The sequence below is a fragment of the Eptesicus fuscus genome, chromosome 1, assembly GCF_027574615.1.
Source record: "Eptesicus fuscus isolate TK198812 chromosome 1, DD_ASM_mEF_20220401, whole genome shotgun sequence".
In the NCBI taxonomy this organism is placed as follows: Eukaryota; Metazoa; Chordata; class Mammalia; order Chiroptera; family Vespertilionidae; genus Eptesicus; species Eptesicus fuscus.
Genome location: NC_072473.1, coordinates 40449375 through 40469405, shown reverse-complemented (window position 1 = coordinate 40469405; position 20031 = coordinate 40449375). Strand labels below are relative to the sequence as shown.

The 20031-nt window shown below is 45.5% G+C and overlaps 1 protein-coding gene and 1 pseudogene across 1 annotated transcript in view; both read left to right on the top strand.

Moving 5' to 3' along the window:
• Positions 1-20031, top strand: part of LOC114229025 (vascular endothelial growth factor receptor kdr-like) — a 677074-nt gene that overhangs the window by 602807 nt on the left and 54236 nt on the right. Inside the window, exon 29 of the mRNA XM_054714449.1 lies at positions 11331-11431. Coding sequence (XP_054570424.1) covers positions 11331-11431 — 101 coding nt within the window. The remainder of the gene's footprint in view (positions 1-11330; positions 11432-20031) is intronic.
• On the top strand, positions 4626-5762 carry LOC103303817 (pre-B-cell leukemia transcription factor 2-like; annotated as a pseudogene).

Here is a 20031-nt window from a genome sequence, read left to right as displayed (position 1 = left end):
AAGGTTAAAAAAGATAAACAGTAGTAATGAAAATCTCAGCTAAAATCATAGTTACAGATAAAAGATTGAGAGTTTTCACCCTTAGAACAGGAACAAGACAAAGATGTTCGCTCTTGCCACTTCTACTAAACTTATACTGGATGTTCTAGACAGGAGCAAAAGGCACCTATATAGGAAAGGAATAAATAAAATTATATATTTTATATAGTTCTCTCTATATATTATACATTTTATATATATATATATTTGGTAGAATAACCAAGTAGCGCTAATACATAAATTCAACAAAGATGCTGTAGGATACAAGGTCAACACTTCAAAATAAATCAGTTTAATTTCTATAAACTAGCAACAAATAAACAACAGAAAATAAACTAAGAAAATAACTTTATTTATGAAAACATCAAAAAGAATAATATACTAAAAATAAATGCAACCCAGTTTATACAAGTCTTAGATTTTTGACAAGAACAAAACATTGCTGAAATAAATTACAGAAGACATAAATAAAAAAAGAAGACATCCTATGTTTTTAGATTGAAAAAGATAATTTTTAAAAATATATTTTATTGATTTCAGAGTGGAAGGGAGAGGGAAAGAGAGATATAAACATAAATGAATTGGCTGCTTCCTGCATGCCCCACACTAGGGATCCAGCTGATCAGGAATGGAACCATGACCTCCTGGATGCTCAAACACTTAGCCATGCTGATTGGGCAAAAAAATACAATATGTTTTTTAAAATCTTTATTGTTTAAAGTATTACATATGTCCCCTTTTTACCTCATTAACCCCCTCCAGCCCTTCCCTACCCCCCACCCCAGGCCCTTACTACCCCACTGTCTATGTCCAAGGGTTATACATATATATGTACAAGGTCTTTGGTTGATTACCTCCCACCCACCCACCCTCCCCCAGCTTCCCTCTTAGATTCTGCCCTTTGTTCCATGATTCCATGCCTCTGGATCCAATCCATTCATCATTTTATTTTGTTAATTAGATTCCACATATGAGTGAGATCATATGATACTTAACTTTCTCTGACTGACTTATTTCACTTAGTATAATACTCTCTAGGTCCCTCCATGCTGTCTCAGAGGGTAAGAGAGTCTTCTATTTTATTGCTGCATAGTATTCCATGGTATAAATATACCACAGCTTTTGTATCCACTCATCTACTGATGGACACTTAGGCTGTTTCCAGATCTTAGCTACTGTAAATTGTGCTTCTATGAACATAGGGGTACATGCCTTCTTTCTGATTGGTATTTCAGGTTTCTTAGGATATATTCCTAGAAATGGGATCACTGGGTCAAATGGCAGTTCCATATTTAATTTTTGAAGGAATTCCATACTATTTTTCATAATGTCTGTACCAGTTTGCATTCCCACCAGCAGTGTACTAAGGTTTCCTTTTGTCTACATCTTTGCCAGCACTTGTCATATATTGATTTGTTGATGGTAACCATTCTGACAGGTCTGAGGTGATACCTCATTGTCATTTTAATTTTCATCTCTCTGATGATCAGTGACTTTGATCATTTTCCCCTATGTCTCTTGGTCATCTGTATGTCCATTTTGGAGAAGTGTCTATTTAGGTCCTTTACCCATTTTGTAATTTGATGGTTTATCTTCATTTTGTTAAGTTGTATGAGTTCCTGATATAGTTTGGATATTAACCTTTTATCAGATGTACTAGAGGCCCTTTTATCAGATGTACAAATTTCGTGCATGGAGGGGGGTTGTACCTCAGCCCAGCCTGCACTGTATCCAATCTGGGACCCCTTGAGGGATGACCAACTGCCCGTTTAGGCCTGGGATCAGGCCTAAACGGGCAGTTGGACATCCCTCACACAATCTAGGACTGCTGGCTCCCAACCGCTTGCCTGCCTGCCTGCCTGATTGCCCCTAACTGCTTCTGCCTGCTGACCTGATCACCCCCTAACCACTCCCCTGCCAGCCTGATCGACACCTAACTGCTCCTCTGCCATCCCCATTGCCCCTAACTGCCCTCCCCTGCCAGTCTGGTCACCCCTAACTGCCCTCCCTTGCCAGCCTGGTTGCCCCTAACTGTCCTCTGCTGGCCTGGTCCCCCCCAACTGCACTCTCCTGCAGGCCTGGTCACCACCAACTGCCCTCCCTTGCAGGCCTGGTCCCTCCCAACTGCCCTCCCCTGTTGGCCTGATTGCCCACAACTGTCCTCCACTGCTGGCCAACTTATGGCGGCCATCTTGTGTCCACATGGGGGCAGCCATCTTTGACTACATGGGGGCAGCCATCTTGTGTGTTGGGGTGATGGTCAATTTGTATATTACCCTTTTATTAGATAGGATCATTGCCAAATGTGTTCTCCCATACAGTGGGATCCCTTTTCATTTATTGATGGTTTCTTTTGTTGTGCAGAAGCTTTTTATTTTGATGTAGTTACATTTGTTTATTTTCTCCTTAGTTTCCTTTGGCCTAGGACAGTAATGGGTAACCTTTTGAGCTTGGTGTGTCAAACTTCGCCAAAAAACTGAGCATAACTCGGGTAGTGTGTCACTTTGAGGAAAAAAACATTATTTCGCAAATGTTTCATCCTCAGGAGCAGCAAATATTTCATCCTCGGCATGCGGCCGCCTCAGCGGTTGCGTGTCATCAGAAATGGCTACGTGTGTCAGTGCTGACACGCGTGTCATAGGTTCGCCATCACTGGCCTAGGAGATGTAACTGTAAACAGATTGTCATGAGAGATTTTTTATGCCTATGGTTTTTTTCTAGGGTTTTTATGACTTCCCATCTTACATTTAAGCCTTATCCATTTTGTGTTAATTCTTGTGTATGGTGTAAGTAGGAGGTCTAGTGTCATTTTTTTACATGTATATGTTAATTTTCCAAACACCATTTATTGAAGAGACTATCTTGACTCCATTGTATGCTCTTGCCTCCTTTATCAAATATTAATTGAGCATAATAGCTTGGGTCAATTTCAGGAGTCTCTGTTCTGTTCCATTGATCTATATGCCTGTCCTTATTCCAGTACCAGGCTGATTTGCTTACGGTGACTTTGTAGTATAACTTGATATCTGGTAATGTGATTCTTTCAACATTGTTCTACTTTCTAAAGATTGATGCAGGGGTCTTTTGTGGTTCCATATAAATTTTTGGAGTATTTTTTCTAGATATGTAAAATATGCTGTTGGTGTTTTAATAGGAATTGCATTGAAACTGTAGATTACCTTGGGTAGTATGGACATCATTAAAATACTATGGACATCATAAAAATGTCCATACTACTCAAGGAAGTCTACAGATTCAATGCAATCATCTTCTCAGATCACAGTAGAATGAAATTAGAAATCAACTACAGTAAAAACACCCCAAAATACTCAAACACATGCAGGCTAAATAGCATGTTATTAAACAATGAATAGGTTACCAATAAGATCAAGAAAGAAATAAAAAAAAATTCTTGGAAACAAATTAAAATGAACATACAACAACACAAAATCTCTGAGACACTTCAAAAGCAGTCCAGAGAGGGAAGTTCATAGCACTACAGGCCTACCTCAAACAAAACAAAACAAAACAAAAACACACACACACACAACAAAAATAAACTATTTCACCCTACAACTTAAAGAACTAGAAAGAGAGCAAAAAGAAAAGCCCAGAGTAAGTAGAAGGAATCCTATATAATAAGAGAGGAATATGCTAATTATCCATTACACCATAACAGTCATGACTGGATCAGCAGGCTGCATCCCCACCCTCTGCTCTGGCAGCTGCAAGGCCCGGGATAGGATAGGATACAATAGGAGGGGATAAGAAAGGAGAGGGAGAGGAAGGCAGGCCTGCATGCAGACAGGCCTAGAGGAGAAACAGAAATACAGAAAGGGAACAAGCAGGTGAGGGGCAGGTCACAGGCAGCTCAGAGCGGGGAGCCCTGCCCAGACGCCCAGTGCAGACCTCTGGCAGGTCCCTGAATGGAGGGGTGGACGGTCCGAGGCCTTCTGGGTGGAGGCGCTCCTACTTTGCAAGCAGCAGCACCTGGGCTGTTCTGGGCCTGGCATCTCAGGCAGGGAATGGGAGCAGGAGAGTGGCAGGGAGGCCAGGGAAGGGAGGCAGTGAACCCCTGGCTGGTGTTGAGCTCTGGGCTGGGGGTTAACGTCCCCCATCATGGAAGCTTTAAGGAGGGAAGGAGGACTCCTCCCTCTCACTCACACATACCCCTCCCTGGGCCTCCTTTCTCTCCAGCTCCACTTTCTCCACTGCCAGGGGCCGGGGTCTCCTGTAGGGGGCCCAGCCAGTACCTCAGGTTTCCCTTCAGAGCCAGGGTGAACTCCCGGGGGAGCCAGGAGATGGAGAGATGGGCAGGGGTCAGGTGGAGGGAGCAGCGGCCCTGGCGAGTTTGGGGGGAAGTAACCAGGTGGGGGAGGGGTGAAACAGGGAGGGTGACAGACACAGCAGTCTTGATGGCATAGATGTCAAGACTCCACCCCCCACTATAGATGAGCAGCTGCTGGGGCCATCCCCTCCAGGTGAGGACCAGGGGGCCTGGGGCTGGTGGGTGGAGAGCCTCGGGGCCCTGGAGAGCCTCCCAGTGGGGGTAGTGCGGGGGTGTCTCAGGAAGCCGAGGGAAGCAAAACATCAGGGACATTCTGCAGCAGATAATGACCATCACAGACCAGAGCCTGGATGAGGCCCTGGCCAAGAAACAATCCCTAAACTGCCACCGAATGAAGCCAGCTCTCTTTAGCGTCCTGTGTGAAATCAAGAAGACCGGCCTCAGCATTGGAAGCTCCCAGGAGGAGGAGCCAGTGGACCCCCAGCTTATGTGCTTGGACAACATGCTTCTGGCAGAAGGTGTGGCTGGGCCTGAGAAAGGGGAGGGGGATCAGTGGCAGCAGCTGCAGTTGCAGCAGCTTCCGGGGATGGGGTGTCCCCTGACAACTCCATCGAACACTCAGACTATCGCAGCAAACTTGCCCAGATTCGCCATATCTACCACTCAGAGCTGGAGAAGTATGAGCAGGCATGTAATGAGTTCACAACCCACATCATGAACATGCTGAGGGATCAGAGACGCATGAGGCCTGTGGCACCCAAGGAGATAGAGCAGATGGTGAGCATCATACACCGTAAGTTCAGCGCCATCCAGATGCATCTCAAGCAGAGCACCTGCGAGGCCATCATGATCCTGCACTCCTGGTTCCTGGATGCCAGATGGAAACACCGGAACTTCAGCAAACAGGCCACTGAGGTCCTAAGTGAGTATTTCTATTCCCACCTGAGTAACCCATATCTCAGTGATGAGGATAAGGAGGAGCTTGCCAAGAAGTGTGGCATTACCATCTCTCAGGTCTCCAACTGGTTTGGCAACAAGCAGATCTGCTATAAGAAAAATATCGGAAAGTTTCAAGAGGAGGCAAACATCTATGCCATCAAGACTGCTGTGTCTGTCACCCAGGGGGGCCACAGCCACACCAGCTTCCTGACACCCCCTTCCTCTGCAGGCTCTGCGGCTCTTTCAATTGTTCAGGATCTGGAAACATGTTTCTAGGGATGCCCGGGCTCAACGGAGATTCCTAGCCTGCTTCCCAGGTGGAATCACTCCGACACTCTATGGGCCCAGGGGGCTACAGAGATAACCTCGGGGAGGCCATATGTACAACCCTCGGGAAATGAGGGCAAATGGCGGCTGACAGGAGGCTGTGACCCCATCCTCAGTGATGTCCCCAACAGAAGTACCAGGGAGCGTTCATTCTGACACTTCCAACTGATCTCACCCCTCAGGGCCACAGGGTGGAGGCTCATGCGTGACTGTTGTGGAGAGGACAAAGGCATCCAGAGGACAAGCCCCAGGCATAGGAGAATCATAAGATGGAGAAAGGCAAATGGTGTCACCCTACCCCAGCCAACTCAGTGCTGGGGTTGCTGACTACATGGCAAAGAGAAGGGGGTCCCCTAAGGGGAAGGTGGGGTCTGTCTCCCCTTTTTTCCCTTCTTTTAAATCTTTTTCTCTCCCCATTTCTTACATAAAAACACATCCAGAACCCTATCTTTCAGATCCTCTCTCTCTCATAGACACATACACAACTATTCTGTTTCTCTCTCTCATAGATACATACACAACTATTGTTTCTATATAGACACATATACATTCTCTCTCTCTCAGACACATATACGACTATTCTGTTTCTCTCTCTCTCTCTCTCTCTCTCTCTCTCTCTCTCTCTCTCTCTCTCTGGTTTCACCTATTCTCTCTCCCCCACCCCTTACCTGCTCTGGGATCTGTGGAGATGCCAGCCTTGCCCTACCTACCAGAGATGCCAAAAAATGGGGACACAACTTCTGGACAGATGACCTGGCCACACCCCCGGGCCTCCCACCCCTCCCGCTCCACACAGCTTTATTACCTCATATGCAGCTCATCTTAAACCAATAGAATTGCTTGGTGGAAAAAAAAAGAAGGGAAGGAGGGAGGGAAGAACTTTATGAAGGAGTCAGTAGACAGCAGAATTAAAGAAGGAAAGAGGATGTATGAGTGAACTGTAGGAGTTATAATGAAAATCAAGTATAGTTGTATACTGGGGACAGATTTTAAAAGTAGGAGTCAGAAAAGAAAAAAGATAAATGATAGTGAATAATTAGGCAGGTAGATAGATAGATATTAAAACAGTGGAAGTAAGTAGACAAGAATATATGGGAAAGGTAGGATGAGAGAGAAATAGGGAGGGAAGAAATGTTTTAAAGGGCAGCCAGTAGAGCTTAAAAGGAGAATGGGAAGAAGGAAGAAATGGGGGAGGGAGAAAAACAGGTCTGAGGGAGGAAGTGAAGAAAAAAATTAAGGTGGGAAGGAAGGAAAAGGGGAGGGAGGGAAAGGGGTAAAGATAAAGGAAAGAAGGAATGTGGGGAGGGGGGTAGGAGAAAGATGGGAAGAAGGATGATGGAATAGAAGTAGGAAATAAGGAGGAAAGAAAAGTTTATAAATGATGAGTCAGTAGGAAAAAGTGTTACATAAAGGAGAGATAAAAATTGTGTGAGAGGGAGAAACCAATAAGGAAGTAAAATACAATTGTGTGTGAAGGGGATAAGATTAAAAAAGAAAGTTAATAGGGGTGACCAGGCCAGCAGGGGAGGGCAGTTAGGGGGATCAGGCAGGCAGGCAGGCAGAGTGGTTAGGGCAGGCAGGCAGGTGAGCAATTAGGAGCCAGAGGTCTCAGATTGCGAGAAGGATGTCCCACTGCCAGGGATCGGGCCTAAGCTGGCAGTTGGACATCCCCCGAGGACTCCTGGATTGGAGAGGGGGCCTCTAGTGAAATAATAAAAAACAGAGCAGAAATAAATGACATAGAAACTAAAAAAATACTACAGAAAAATCAATGAAACTAAGAGCTGGTTTTTTGAAAGGATAAACAAGATTGATAAATAGTTAGACAGACTAATCAAGAAACAAAGAGAGAGGGCCCAAATAAATAAAATCAGAAACAAAAGTAAAGAAGTGACTACTGACACCACAGAAGTACAAAGGTTTGTAAGAAAATACCATGAGCAACTATATGCCAACAAGCTGGAAAATGTGGATGAAATGGACAAATTCCCAGAAATATCCAGTCCCCCAAAACTGAATCAGGAAGAATCATGAAATCTGAATAGGCCAATAACAACTGATGAAATCGAAGCAGTAATCAAAACACTTGAAGCCAACAAATGCCCTTGTCTGGATGGCTTCACAGGGGAGTTTTACCAAACATTCAAAGAATAATTAATACCTATACTCCTAAAACTATTCTAAAATATACAATGGGAAGGAATACTTCCAAGCACTTTTTAGGAAGCTAACATTATCCCAATTCCAAAACCAGATAAAGACACTACAAAGAAAATTACAGGCCAATATCCCTGATGAACACGGATACTAAAATCCTCAACAAAATATTAGCAAGTCGGATCCAGCAATATATTAAAAAGATCATACACCATGAGAAAGTTGGACTTATTTCAGGGATGCAAGGCTGGTACAATATTATCAAATCAATAAACATGATACATCACATTAACAAAATAAAATACAAAAATCACATGATCATATCAATAGATGCAGAAAAAGCATTCAACAGAATCCAACACTGATTTTTTATAAAAACTCTCAGCAAAGTGGGAATAGAGGGAGCATATCTCAACATGATAAAGGCCATATATGACAAACCTATAGCGAATATCATACTCAATGGACAAAATAAACTGATGTACAAAATAGATTTAGAGACAGAGAAGCATGGAACAGACTGCAGAATCTCAGAGGGAAGGGGGGGGGAGGGTGGGTGGTTGGGAAGAGATCAACTAAAGAACTTGTATGCATATATGCATAACCCATGATCACAGACAATAGGGTGCTGAAGGCCTGAGGCTGGGGACGGGGGGGGGGGGGGGCGGGGGGGTTTGGACTGGAGGGGTGTCAATTGGGGAAACAGACATATGTAATATTTTCAACAATAAATGATTATTTAGAAATAATAACAAATAATGAAAAAAAAAAGTTCATACACCATGACCAAGTGGGATTTATTTCAGGAATGCAAGGCTGGTACAATATTCGTAAATCAATAAATGTGATATATCACATAAACAAACTGAGTGATAAAAACCACATGATCATATCAATAGGTGCAGAAAAATCATTCTCCAAAATCCAACATCAATTTTTGATAAAAACTCTTGGCAAAGTGGAAATAGAGGGAGTATACCTTAACATGATAAAGGCCTTATTTTTATTGCTATCCCAGGGGAAGGGAGATGGAGAGATAGTAACATCAGTGATGAGAATCATTGATTAGCTGCCTTCTGCCCACCCCCTACTGGGGATTGAGCCCACAACCTGGGGAATACGTCCTGACCAGGAATTGAACCGTGGCCTCCCACTTTGACCCAGTTTAGAGGCAAGCCTAGTGCATCTATCCCTGGGCCTTCAGAAAACCATTGATACCTGGCTGTAGGGGACCCAGAGTTGTGGGATGGGGAGGAGAGAGAAGAGGGATGGGTGGGAGCTGCTGGCAGTAGTGTGACATGTCTAGTGCTTGCCAGGAGAAGGGGAACCGTTGTGCTGGAAACACTGACTTCTGGGAAGGCATCCAGGTCTCGTTCCTCCATGCTGTTTGGAGGCAACATTTCCTCTTTTTACAGAGAGTTTATCCTTTTTTCTTACAAATTTTTCAATAAAGACACATAGATAATTTTATCTTCACCTAATAACCCAATGCAGAAGTTAAAATAAATGTATATACTTTCTCCAGTCATAAATTAACATAACAAGCACAAAAATAGAAACACAATACTTCTCTGAGACTCCACATTGGTTATTCTCTAACAGAGAAACTTATTAATTAGGGGATAGGCTAAGCTACTATAATTTTTTTTTTAAAATCCCTAAAATACAAGGATTTTAACAAAATAGAAATTTCTTCCTCCAAATTCCTCAATAAAAATGGCTTTTCAACTTTAAATAAAGTATTTAAAAAGTTAGAAGTTTCTTTCTCACTTAGTGATAGTCCAAGAGTAAGGGGCCAGTACATACTTGGAAATGACTCAGCTCTAGGAAGTAATCTAAAGATCTAGGTTCCTTTTTTATTGTTACTTTACTTTTCCTTAGGGCATAGGGGGTTATTTTTTATGGCTAAAAGTGATCTTTTATTTTTATTTATTTATTTTTAATTTCTTTATTGATTAAGGTATTACATATGTGTCCTAATCCCCCAATTACCCCCCAACCCCCTGCTCATGCTGTCATGCCCCTGTTGTCTGTGTCCATTGGTTAGGCTTATATGCATGTATACAAGTCCTTTGGTTCATCTCTCATCCCTTACCCCCACCCTCCCCTACCTTCCCTCTGAGGTTTGACAGTCTGAACAATGCTTCTTTGTCTCTGGATCTGTTTTTGTTCATCAGTTTATTTTGTTCATTATATTCCATATATGAGTTGAGATCACAAAAAAAAAAACATTGAAACCTGTAAATAATTTTTGTGAGTTTATTTGAGCCAAACTGTTGACATATGCCCAGAAGCAGAACCTCAACGAATTGAGATAATGCTCCCGAGAATGGCGGATTACATTTGTATTTATACATTTCAATCAAAGGAGGGATGTAGGTGGGTTACATGAAATTCATTGGTGATAGATTAAGGAGGTGGGATAAAGCAAAGCGTGGGAAACCCCTGGGATTGGATAAAAAGTAAAATGATGGACACATACTTAGGTGGGTGCAGGAACAATTAACATGATAATGAAGGAATCTGTGGTATCTGTCCTGGTGCCCAGCATATTTGGTTGTGCCCCAGGGGCTCCAGAAAAAGGGAAGTTACAAGTTACCCAGACATTTCAAGGGTATGTTATCATAGATGCAAAAAGACAGATAGGCTCAGTTAAGGTAAAGATTGACCTTGTCAGTGAAGACACCAGTCTAGTATGTAACTGCCCACCATAACTGCTTTTAGTTAAAGTTTGATTTCAGACCATCCTTTGTGGTTACTTTAGGTCTCTGAGTTTGCAAGACTGCCATACAGGCCTCCCCTGAACTTGTCAGGTCAGCATGTGGCCCCTTTTGTCCACAAGATGTACCACAGTTTTTTAATCCACTCATCTGCTGATGGACACTTAGGCTGTTTCCAAATCTTAGCTATGGTGAATTGTGCTGCTATGAACATAGGGTGCATATATCCTTTCTGATTGGTGTTTCTAGCTTCTTGGGATATATTCCTAGAAGTGGGATCACTGGATCAAATAGGAGTTGCATTTTTAGTTTTTTTGAGGAAACAAAAATTACAATGGCAAATGTTAACGACAAAGAGAGAATCTTAAAGGCTGCAAGAGAGAGACAGTTACCTACAAAGGATCCCCCATCAGATTATTAAATGATTTCTCAACAGAAACACATCAAGCTAGAAGGGAATGGAAGGAGGTATACAAAGTGATGCAAAGCAAGGACTGAATCCAAGAATACTCTATCCAGCAAAACTATCAATCAAAATTGAAGGGAGTTATCTTTGTTCACATGGTTATAGCTGGCTCATATGCATACAAGCCTGAAAGAAATGGAAATCAAAGACCAGCAATTTTCTTTTAAGGAATGACCCTAAAGTTGCACACATCACTTCTGCCCATATCTAAATTTCACAGGGCCATACCTGGCTTCAAGGGAAGCTGAGGAATGGTTTTTAGCTGGGTGTTAGGTACTCAGCTTCCTAAAGGTTAGAATGGTAGACCATATCCTGCAAGCCTTCATCAACTTCTCAGATGCTTGATTCCATGGGTCAGGTAGTATACTAATACCTTTATCCTTTTTCTGTCCAGGACTTTGAAGGAGATTATGCAACTGTGCTGAATTGGGATGAGATCAAGACCCAGAAACACCTGGAAAATCATTTCTGGCCACATGGGATGATGACCGTAGAGTGAGTACCATTCTTAAGGATATTTAATCAGGGGAGAGATGCACATATATGATTCTAATCCACAGTGTCAATAAAAGACATATTACCACATATATGATTTCTCTCTCTCAGTGGCACTTGGGATATGGGTGCACCTTTGCACCTTAGTGATGAGAGACATCTTCCCAGATAGTCCCCAGAAGCCACAGACCTTCTGAGCATTATATCTAAAGCCCTAACTTTTTTCAAATTTTTCTAATAGCATTTGAAATTGCTGAGAAGATAGATTAACCAAGGTTAAAATTTGGGATTAATGGATATTGAGAAGAGGAGGAAACTAAAGATGCAGTTTCTGGCACATCCTATATTTGAGGATAGAATATAATCATGCTTGCATTCTACTCCTTTCTACTGCTCTGTAAGTGTTCCTCACTGTTTTTCCAGGCTGGCAGAGGGTCTGTTTCTATACTCAGCATGTTAGTTCTCTAAAGGAAGGGGTTATACTGTGTATTTTCCTAGCCTCTACTTAAAGCCCCTCTAGCATAAAGGGTACTCACTCAGAGGCTGGCTCCCAGCACTGTTTCAAGCACATGGCATATATTCTTTCATTGATTTATTCACTAACTTATTTCAGCAAATATTTATTGCATGCTTATTTTGGGCTGGGTACCATTGTATTGCTGGGAGCACACCTGGAAAAGAGAGAGCAGGAAAGAGTATGACATGAGGTGAACTTTTTGAATTATATAAGGACAAGATCATTTAGGCTTTGTGAACTTATGATTTTATTCTGAGTGAGATGAGCAGCCATTGGAGGGTTCAGAACTGTGAGATGACATGGTCTGACTTGTATTTTTTAAAAATCACTTTGAGCCCAGCAGGTGTGACTCAGTAGTTAAGCATTGACCCATGAACCATGAACTGAGAGGTCATTGGTTCGATTCATGGTCACGACACATGCCCAGGTTGTAGGCTGGATCCCCAGTAGGGGGCATGCAAGAGGTAGCTGGTTGATGTTTCTCTCTCATCAATGTGTTATATCTTTCCCTCTCCCTTCCTCTCTCTGAAATCAATAAAAATATACTTTAAAAGATTCACTTTGAGCCCTAGCTTAGTAGTGGGTAGCTCAGTTGGTTAGAGCATAGTCTTTATATGACAAGGTTACAGGTCTGACCCCCAGTCAGGACACATATAAGAATCAACCAATATATGTATAAACAAGTGGAGCAATAAACTGATCTCTCTCTCTCTCTCTCTCATCTCTCTCATCAACTCAATAAATAAATAATAGTTTTTATAAGGAATCACTTTGGCTACTGTATGAAGAATAGATTGTAAGGAAGTAACAATGGAAGTAGGAATATCAGTTAGAAGGTTATTGCTCTAGTCAAGGTGAGAAATGATGGTGGCTTGGAATGGATGTGAGAAATAGACATATTTATTGAACATTAAAGATTGTTGATGTCAGTTGTTAGATTATCTCTTGACCTCAGTTTCCTTTTCTGTAAAGAAGGATTAATAATTCATACCTACAACAAAACATTGTTGGAAGCAAAGTATCAAAGATAGCCAATTAGTCAAAGGTTTTAAAAGGACCACAGCTTTGATCTTCATCCACTGTTTTCTCTCTTTTATCCCCACACTCCACCTCCAAGGCAACAAAAAAAACTGATGAATGTCTGAAGAACCATGATTTATGTTTTATCAGTTCCCCAGATCCTTGGCCCTTTCTTCCCTCCCTTCCTTCTTCATGATTTTATAGACACCTATGAAATTATTCTGCAGGACCAACCCTTTTCATCAGCAGCAAATTACTTGAAGTGGAATTTTTTTTAAAGCAAATAATAAACCCTTCTTCACCTTCTAACAAAGTTCCTTCCAAACATACTCACTGTTTGGACTGTTATAATAAAAGATCTTAAATTTGGTTTTTCACTAACAACCAAAATTTATTTATGACAGTTCTGAATGCTGGACATCTAAGATCATGATGCCAGGATGATCAGGTTTTGTTAAGGAGCATCTTCTATGTTGCAGATGGCTGACTTGTACTTGTATCCTCACATGGCAGAAAGAAGAGTGAGCTAGTGTGAGTACTCTAAGTTGGGTTGCCAGTTGCGAGTACCCTATGTTGGGCTGCCAGTTGCGAGTGCCCCACATTGGGCTGACAGTTGCAAGTGTCCCCACCATGTCCTGCGTGGTTCAGGGTTCAGGTTCAGGGTTCGGACTCTGGAGGAGGCCGCACACATGGGCTACTTAGACCTTTATAATATATTTTTCAACAATTTTTGAGTTTCAAATCCAATTCCAATTATTTTAAGGCATTTACTTTGGATAAATTCTTTTGTAACACAATTCACTGATTTTCTTGAAGGCCTTAAAAGTTAGCTTTTTAACACCCTTCATTAGCATTTTAAAAACTACTCTTTATTATGGAAATGTAAATCCTGTTGCTGGAACTAGCTTGAATTTCTTTCCTTTTGGTCAAATCCGCCATTTTTCTTAGGAAAAAACCAGTCTTGGATTTTTCATTTCTGTAGCCCTTGTAAAGAGTCAAGTCCAGTTTAAGACCTATCTAATATCTGAAATCAGACCATGTGCATATTTTGTCTTAAATTAGTTTTTCCCTTTACAAGTGCACAGATATCCCAGACACATTTCTAAATTTTTAAGGCGAGAAGACTTTTTCATGGCAAGAAAGGAGACTTTAAATTAGCATACTGGGAGAGTGGCCTTCCATATTGGATTGCCACGTGTCTCCCTTCCCCCACATCCTGCTTGCTTTGGGAGAAGGAGTCAGTAACAGATCTGGCCACGTATCTTTTCATGCTTAATAGATAAAGACAGATCTTAAATTTTTTCTTTCTTTTTCACTTTCCAAAGTAATTACTAGCACACAATTTGGCCAAATTTTGCATTTCCCTGTGAGTTCTTCTATAATTTTTAAACAAAACTTTAAGTAATCTCATTGCGGGAGAGATGATAGCCCTGCCCTCTCCTGCCACCTTTGAATTTCTCCGCACCAGAGGCGGTTTCAGCAGCGGAGTTTCATTTCTTTTTCTTTTTCTTTTTTTTAAATTTCTTTATTGATTAAGGTGTCACATATTTGTCCTCATCCCCCCATTCCCATCCCACCCCTCTTCCCACGCATGCCCCAATCCCCTGTTGAACTTAACCGTTGGATAGGCTTATATGCATGCATACAGGTCCTTTGGTTGAACTCTCCCCCTCCCCCCACCCTGCCCCGACCCTCCCCTATCCTCCCTCTGAGGCCCGATAGTCCGATCGATGCCTCCTTGCTTCTGGTTCTGTTCTTGTTCCTCAGTCTATGTTGTTCATCATTTCCCCTAGATGAGCGAGATCATATGTCACTAGATATATACTAATAAGAACTGAATGTGAGACGAGCAATAATAGTTATGCTGACAGGCAAATGAGTCAATCTGTAGCGAGCTTCCCCCTGGACCAACAGTTCTTTTGAGACCCAATTTCAATGTCCAGTAGTTCCTTATGTGTACATGTCAGCACTGACCCCTCAGCTCTGGATGGTGGACAAATGGTGGTAATGGAGGTCCGACTCCCTCTGGTTTGGTCTCGGCCGAACCCAGGGGCACGGCGTCACCCAGACTAAGGGGTACGTGGCCTCACCCCTACCCAAGGGGCACGTGGTCTCACCCGGGCCTGGGACCCAGCCTCACCCGGATGGATCCAGGGGCGCACAGCCTCACCCGGACCCAGGATCTGGCTTCACCCGTACCCAGGGACGCTTGGCCTCTCCCAGACCCAGGGGCACGTGGCCTCACCCGGGCCTAAGTGCACGAGGCCTCATCCAGATCCAGGGACACATGGTCGCACCCGGACCCAGGGACGCTTGGCCTCTCCCAGACCCAGGGCCACTTGGGCTCACCCGGGCCTAGGTGTATGAGGCCTCACCCGGATCCAGGGACACATGGTCTCACCCGGACCCAGGGACGCTTGGCCTCTCCCAGACCCAGGGCCACTTGGGCTCACCCGGGCCTAGGTGCACGAGGCCTCATCCGGATCCAGGGACACATGGTCGCACCCGGACCCAGGGACGCTTGGCCTCTCCCAGACCCAGGGGCACGTGGCCTCACCCGGGCCTAGGTGCACGAGGCCTCATCCGGCTCCAGGGACACATGGTCGCACCCGGACCCAGGGATGCTTGGCCTCTCCCAGACCCAGGGCCACTTGGGCTCACCCGGGCCTAGGTGCATGAGGCCTCACCCGGATCCAGGGACACATGGTCTCACCCGGACCCAGGGACGCTTGGCCTCTCAGACCCCGGGGCACGTGACCTTACCCATGCCTAGGTGCACGAGGTCTCACCCGGATCCAGGGACACACGGTCTCACCCGGACCCAGGGACGCCTGGCCTCCCCCAGACCTAGGGGCACGTGGCCTCACCCGGGCCTAGGCGCACGAGGCCTCAACCGGATCCAGGGACACACGGTCTCACCTGGACCCAGGGACGCCTGGCCTCCCCCAGACCCAGGGGCACGTGGCCTCACCCGGGCCTAGGCGCACGAGGCCTCACCCGGATCCAGGGACACACGGTCTCACCCGGACCCAGGGACGCCTGGCCTCCCCCAGACCCAGGGGCACGCGGCCCCACCCGGGCCTAGGTACACGAGGCCCCACCCGGATCCAGGGACACATGGTCTCGCCCGAACCTAGGGGTGCGTGGCCTCTCTCAGACCCAGGGGCACGTGGCCTCACCTGGACCTAGGTGCACGAAGCCACCCGGACCCAGGGGCGCGTTACCTCTCTCAGACCCCTGGTCGCGTGGTCTCACCCGGATCCAGGGGCCCACGGCCTCACCCGGACCCAGGGTTCAGATTCGCCCGGACCCAGGGGCACATGGCCTCACCCGAGCCCGGAATCCAGCTTCACCTGGACCCAGGGGCGCGTGGCCTCACCCAAACCCAGGGGCGTGAGGCCTCACCTAGACCCAGAGGCGTGTGACCACATCTGAGCCCAGAGGCTCGCAGGCTCGCCTGGACTCGGGTCTCAGCAGGGTTTCGTCTTCTTGATCCCAATTCCTGTTGGTCAATTCCCTCTCAGCAATTCCTTCGGTCATTTTCTCAGAGCTCCAGGGCGGCAGCCGCAGAACTCGTTGGGCGGCGGGCTCGGCAAGGCTCCGGTGTGCCCGGTGGGCTGGTCCGGTGTCGCTGCGTCGGCCCTTGGGTCTGCAACGGTGGCCAGTCGCTGAGCGTGCGCACCTGGCCACTTCGGGGCATTGAGATTCTTGAAGGACTCGGAGGTCAGCAAGCACGGAGTCTCCCACCCCATGTCTCCCAGGGGCTCGTCTGTCCGTGCTCGGCAGCGAGTGGAGCCGTCCCCTCAGCCGGAGACCGCTGGGGGAACTGCGCCGAGCACGTTCCTGGCCACCATTGTGTCGCCTGAGCCATAGTTCTTAAAGTGTGGACTTTGGGTCACCGGCATCAGCATCATCCTGCGTACCCCTCTCTTTTATTCTAGTTGTAGAGCATCTGCTCAGCCAGCCCCCCGGTCTTTCTGGCTGGTGTCTGCTCTGCTCTCCCATCGTAGTCTCAATATTGTTGTGGTAGGCAACGATCAGGCTGCCGCCCTATGTCTCCATCTTGGTCCTCCTTTGTACAGTTAAGTCTTGATTGTTGTTGGTGTCACTGGGAGGAATTGTCCTCCAGGCCAATTGGCCGTGAGGACCCTCTTTGTCCATATAGGAAGAGTTGCTGTGCAGGAGACATGTTTGTGGGCCGGGTCTTGATGCAGCAATGCCTTGGCGCTCACTGAGTCTGCCTCTAGAATGCCTCCCTTATGCAAGTGATTGAAATCTGGTGTCATCTCCCACCAACCACTAAATGCCCTCGTTTCTGGGTCTCCAATGCAGTGTGGGTCAGCCACTACCTGAGGCACTCAGCAGGAAAAAGCTTCTGCTCAGCTTGGCTGGGGCGGAGCTACAGGGTGGAGCCTACAACCTTGGCTTCCTGTCAGCCCCGCCCTATGAGGCTCCTGTGTCTGTGTCCCTCTGTATTCCTTGCAAACACCTCTGAGAGAAACGCGCCCTGGAGTTTCGCCCACTGCCAAACAGTCCAGTCCCTCCCCTAATGAATCTGGACTCCCAGATTCTCGCCTGGAACTGGGTTTCAGTGCAGTTGGAACTGGGTCTCAGCGCAGTCTGGCGTCCCTGTCTCCTTCCCAGCAGGGCCACCCAGTGGCGCAGGCAAAAGTCCGTCCTCTGCGCACCTTCCAGTGCGCGAGTCTGGAGCCGCCGCTTCTCTGTGCCTCCGCCACCACAGCCCAAATTCATTCCCCCAGCGTGCGCCTGGCTTCCCAGGGTTTCGCCCGGAACTGGGGTTCAGTGCAGTCGGAACTGGGGTTCAGCACGGTCCTGAGCTTATGTCTCCTTCCCGCTAGGGCAGTTCAGTGGCGCAGGCAACAGTCCGTCCTTTGCGCCCCTTCCCGTGCGCGCCTCTGGAGCTCTGCCTTCCGCCGCTCCTCTGTGCCTGCGCCCCACAGCCCAGATTCATTCCCCCAGCCTGCGCCTGGCTTCCCAGGGTTTTGCCCGGAACTGGCGCTCAGTGCAGTCGGAGCCCGGCGCTTAGCGCACTCCGGAGCCTTTATCTCCTTCCTGCCAGTGAACGCCGGCCAGGCCGTCAGCCGCCCCTTCCTCTCCGGCTCCATCCTCCCCGCAGGCGCGCGTGCTCGTGTCTCCACCAGTTTCTCCATACCTCAGGCTTTTACGGCTCCCCCGATTGTCCCCGTGGCCTTCTCCTTCCCCCCAGCTGTGGGCATTTCAGTCCGCCAGCTCTCCTGTGGTTCTGGACGATGTCCGTTCTGACCTCTAGTTGTGCCTTTGAAATTGTTGTGCCCGGCTGCAGGTTAGGTGTTTCACCTATGCCGCCATCTTGGTTTCTCCAAGAGTCATTTCTTAATCATCAGTGGAGAAGGGAGCTTGCAGAGGACCATTATAAAAGTGGACAAGTCATTGACCAAATATTCAATCACAATACACGTCAGGTTATTCTTATTGTGGAGACGACACACAAAGGAAGTCAATGTGTCCAGTCTTTTCAGCAGTCTTCAAATTACACAAAACAAGAGAATATTCATTCTGGGGAGGAGGCTGACAAGTGGATTCCTTGTGGTAGACTCTCTAGTCAAATGTTCAGTCTAAATAAAATGACAAAAATCCATAATGGAGAAAAACCTTATCAATGTAAAGTTTTTGGTAAAACATCTAATTGGCCTTCAGGTTGTACTCTAAAGCAGGAAATTCATATTGGAGAGAAGCCTTACAAATGTAAAGCATGTGGCAAAACCTTTAAATGCCATTCATCTCTTATTGTACATGAGGGAAGAATTCATACTATTGCAAAATTTGACAAACTTGGAGAAAATAAAACAGGTTTTAGTCAGTCAAGACATACTCAGTCAAGACATACTCAGCATCATAGAAATCATATGGGAGAAAAGTCTTACAAATGTTCAGTATGTAACAAAGCCTTTAGCCGGTGCTCAACCCTTAGTATTCATCTGAGAATTCACACTGGAGAGAAACCTTATGACTGTAGAGATTGTGGCAGATCGTATGGCAGCTCCTCAGACCTTACTAAGCATCAGAGAGTTCATACTGGAGAGAAGCCTTTTAAATGTAGAGAATGTGGCAAAGCCTTTAGATGGTCCTCACACCTTAATACGCATCAGAGAATTCATACTGGAGAGAAGCCTTTTAAATGTAGAGAATGTGGCAAAGCCTTTAGATGGTCCTCACACCTTACTAGGCATCAGAGAGTTCATACTGGAGAGAAGCCTTATAAATGTAGAGAATGTGGTAAAGAGTTTAGATGGTCCTCAGAACTTACCCCACATAAAAGAGTTCATACTGGAGAGAAGCCGTATAAATGTGGAGAATGTGGCAAAGCCTTTACAAGGTCCTCACACCTTACTACGCATCAGAGAGTTCATACTGGAGAGAAGCCTTATAAATGTGGAGAATGTGGCAAAGCCTATAGATGGTACTCACACCTTACTACACATCAGAGTGTTCATACTGGAGAGAAGCCTAATAAATGTAGGGAATGTGGAAAAGCCTTTATATGGTCCTCAGAACTTACTCTGCATAAGAGAATTCATACTGGAGAGAAGCCTTTTAAATGTAGAGTATGTGGCAAAGCCTTTAGAAGATCCTCAGAACGTACTAAGCATCAGAGAGTTCATACTGGAGAGAAGCCTTATAAATGTGGAGAATGTGGCAAAGCCTATAGATGGTCCTCACACCTCACTACCCATCAGAGAGTTCATACTAGAGAGAAGCCTTATAAATGTGGAGAATATGGCAAAGTCTAGATGGTCCTCAGTACTTACTCCACATAAAAGTTCATATTGGAGAAAAGCCTTGTAAATGTAGAGTATGTTGAAAGCCTTTAGAAGGTCCTCAGCACTTACTGCATATCAGAGTTCACACTTGAGAGACTTCTCATAACATAAATGTAGAGAATGTGGCAAAACCTTCAGTGTAGAATCATTCCTAAATTATCATAAGAGAGTTTACACTGGAGAGAAGCCTTATACATGTAGAGAATGTGGCAAAGCCTTTACACATTTCTCACACTTATCAG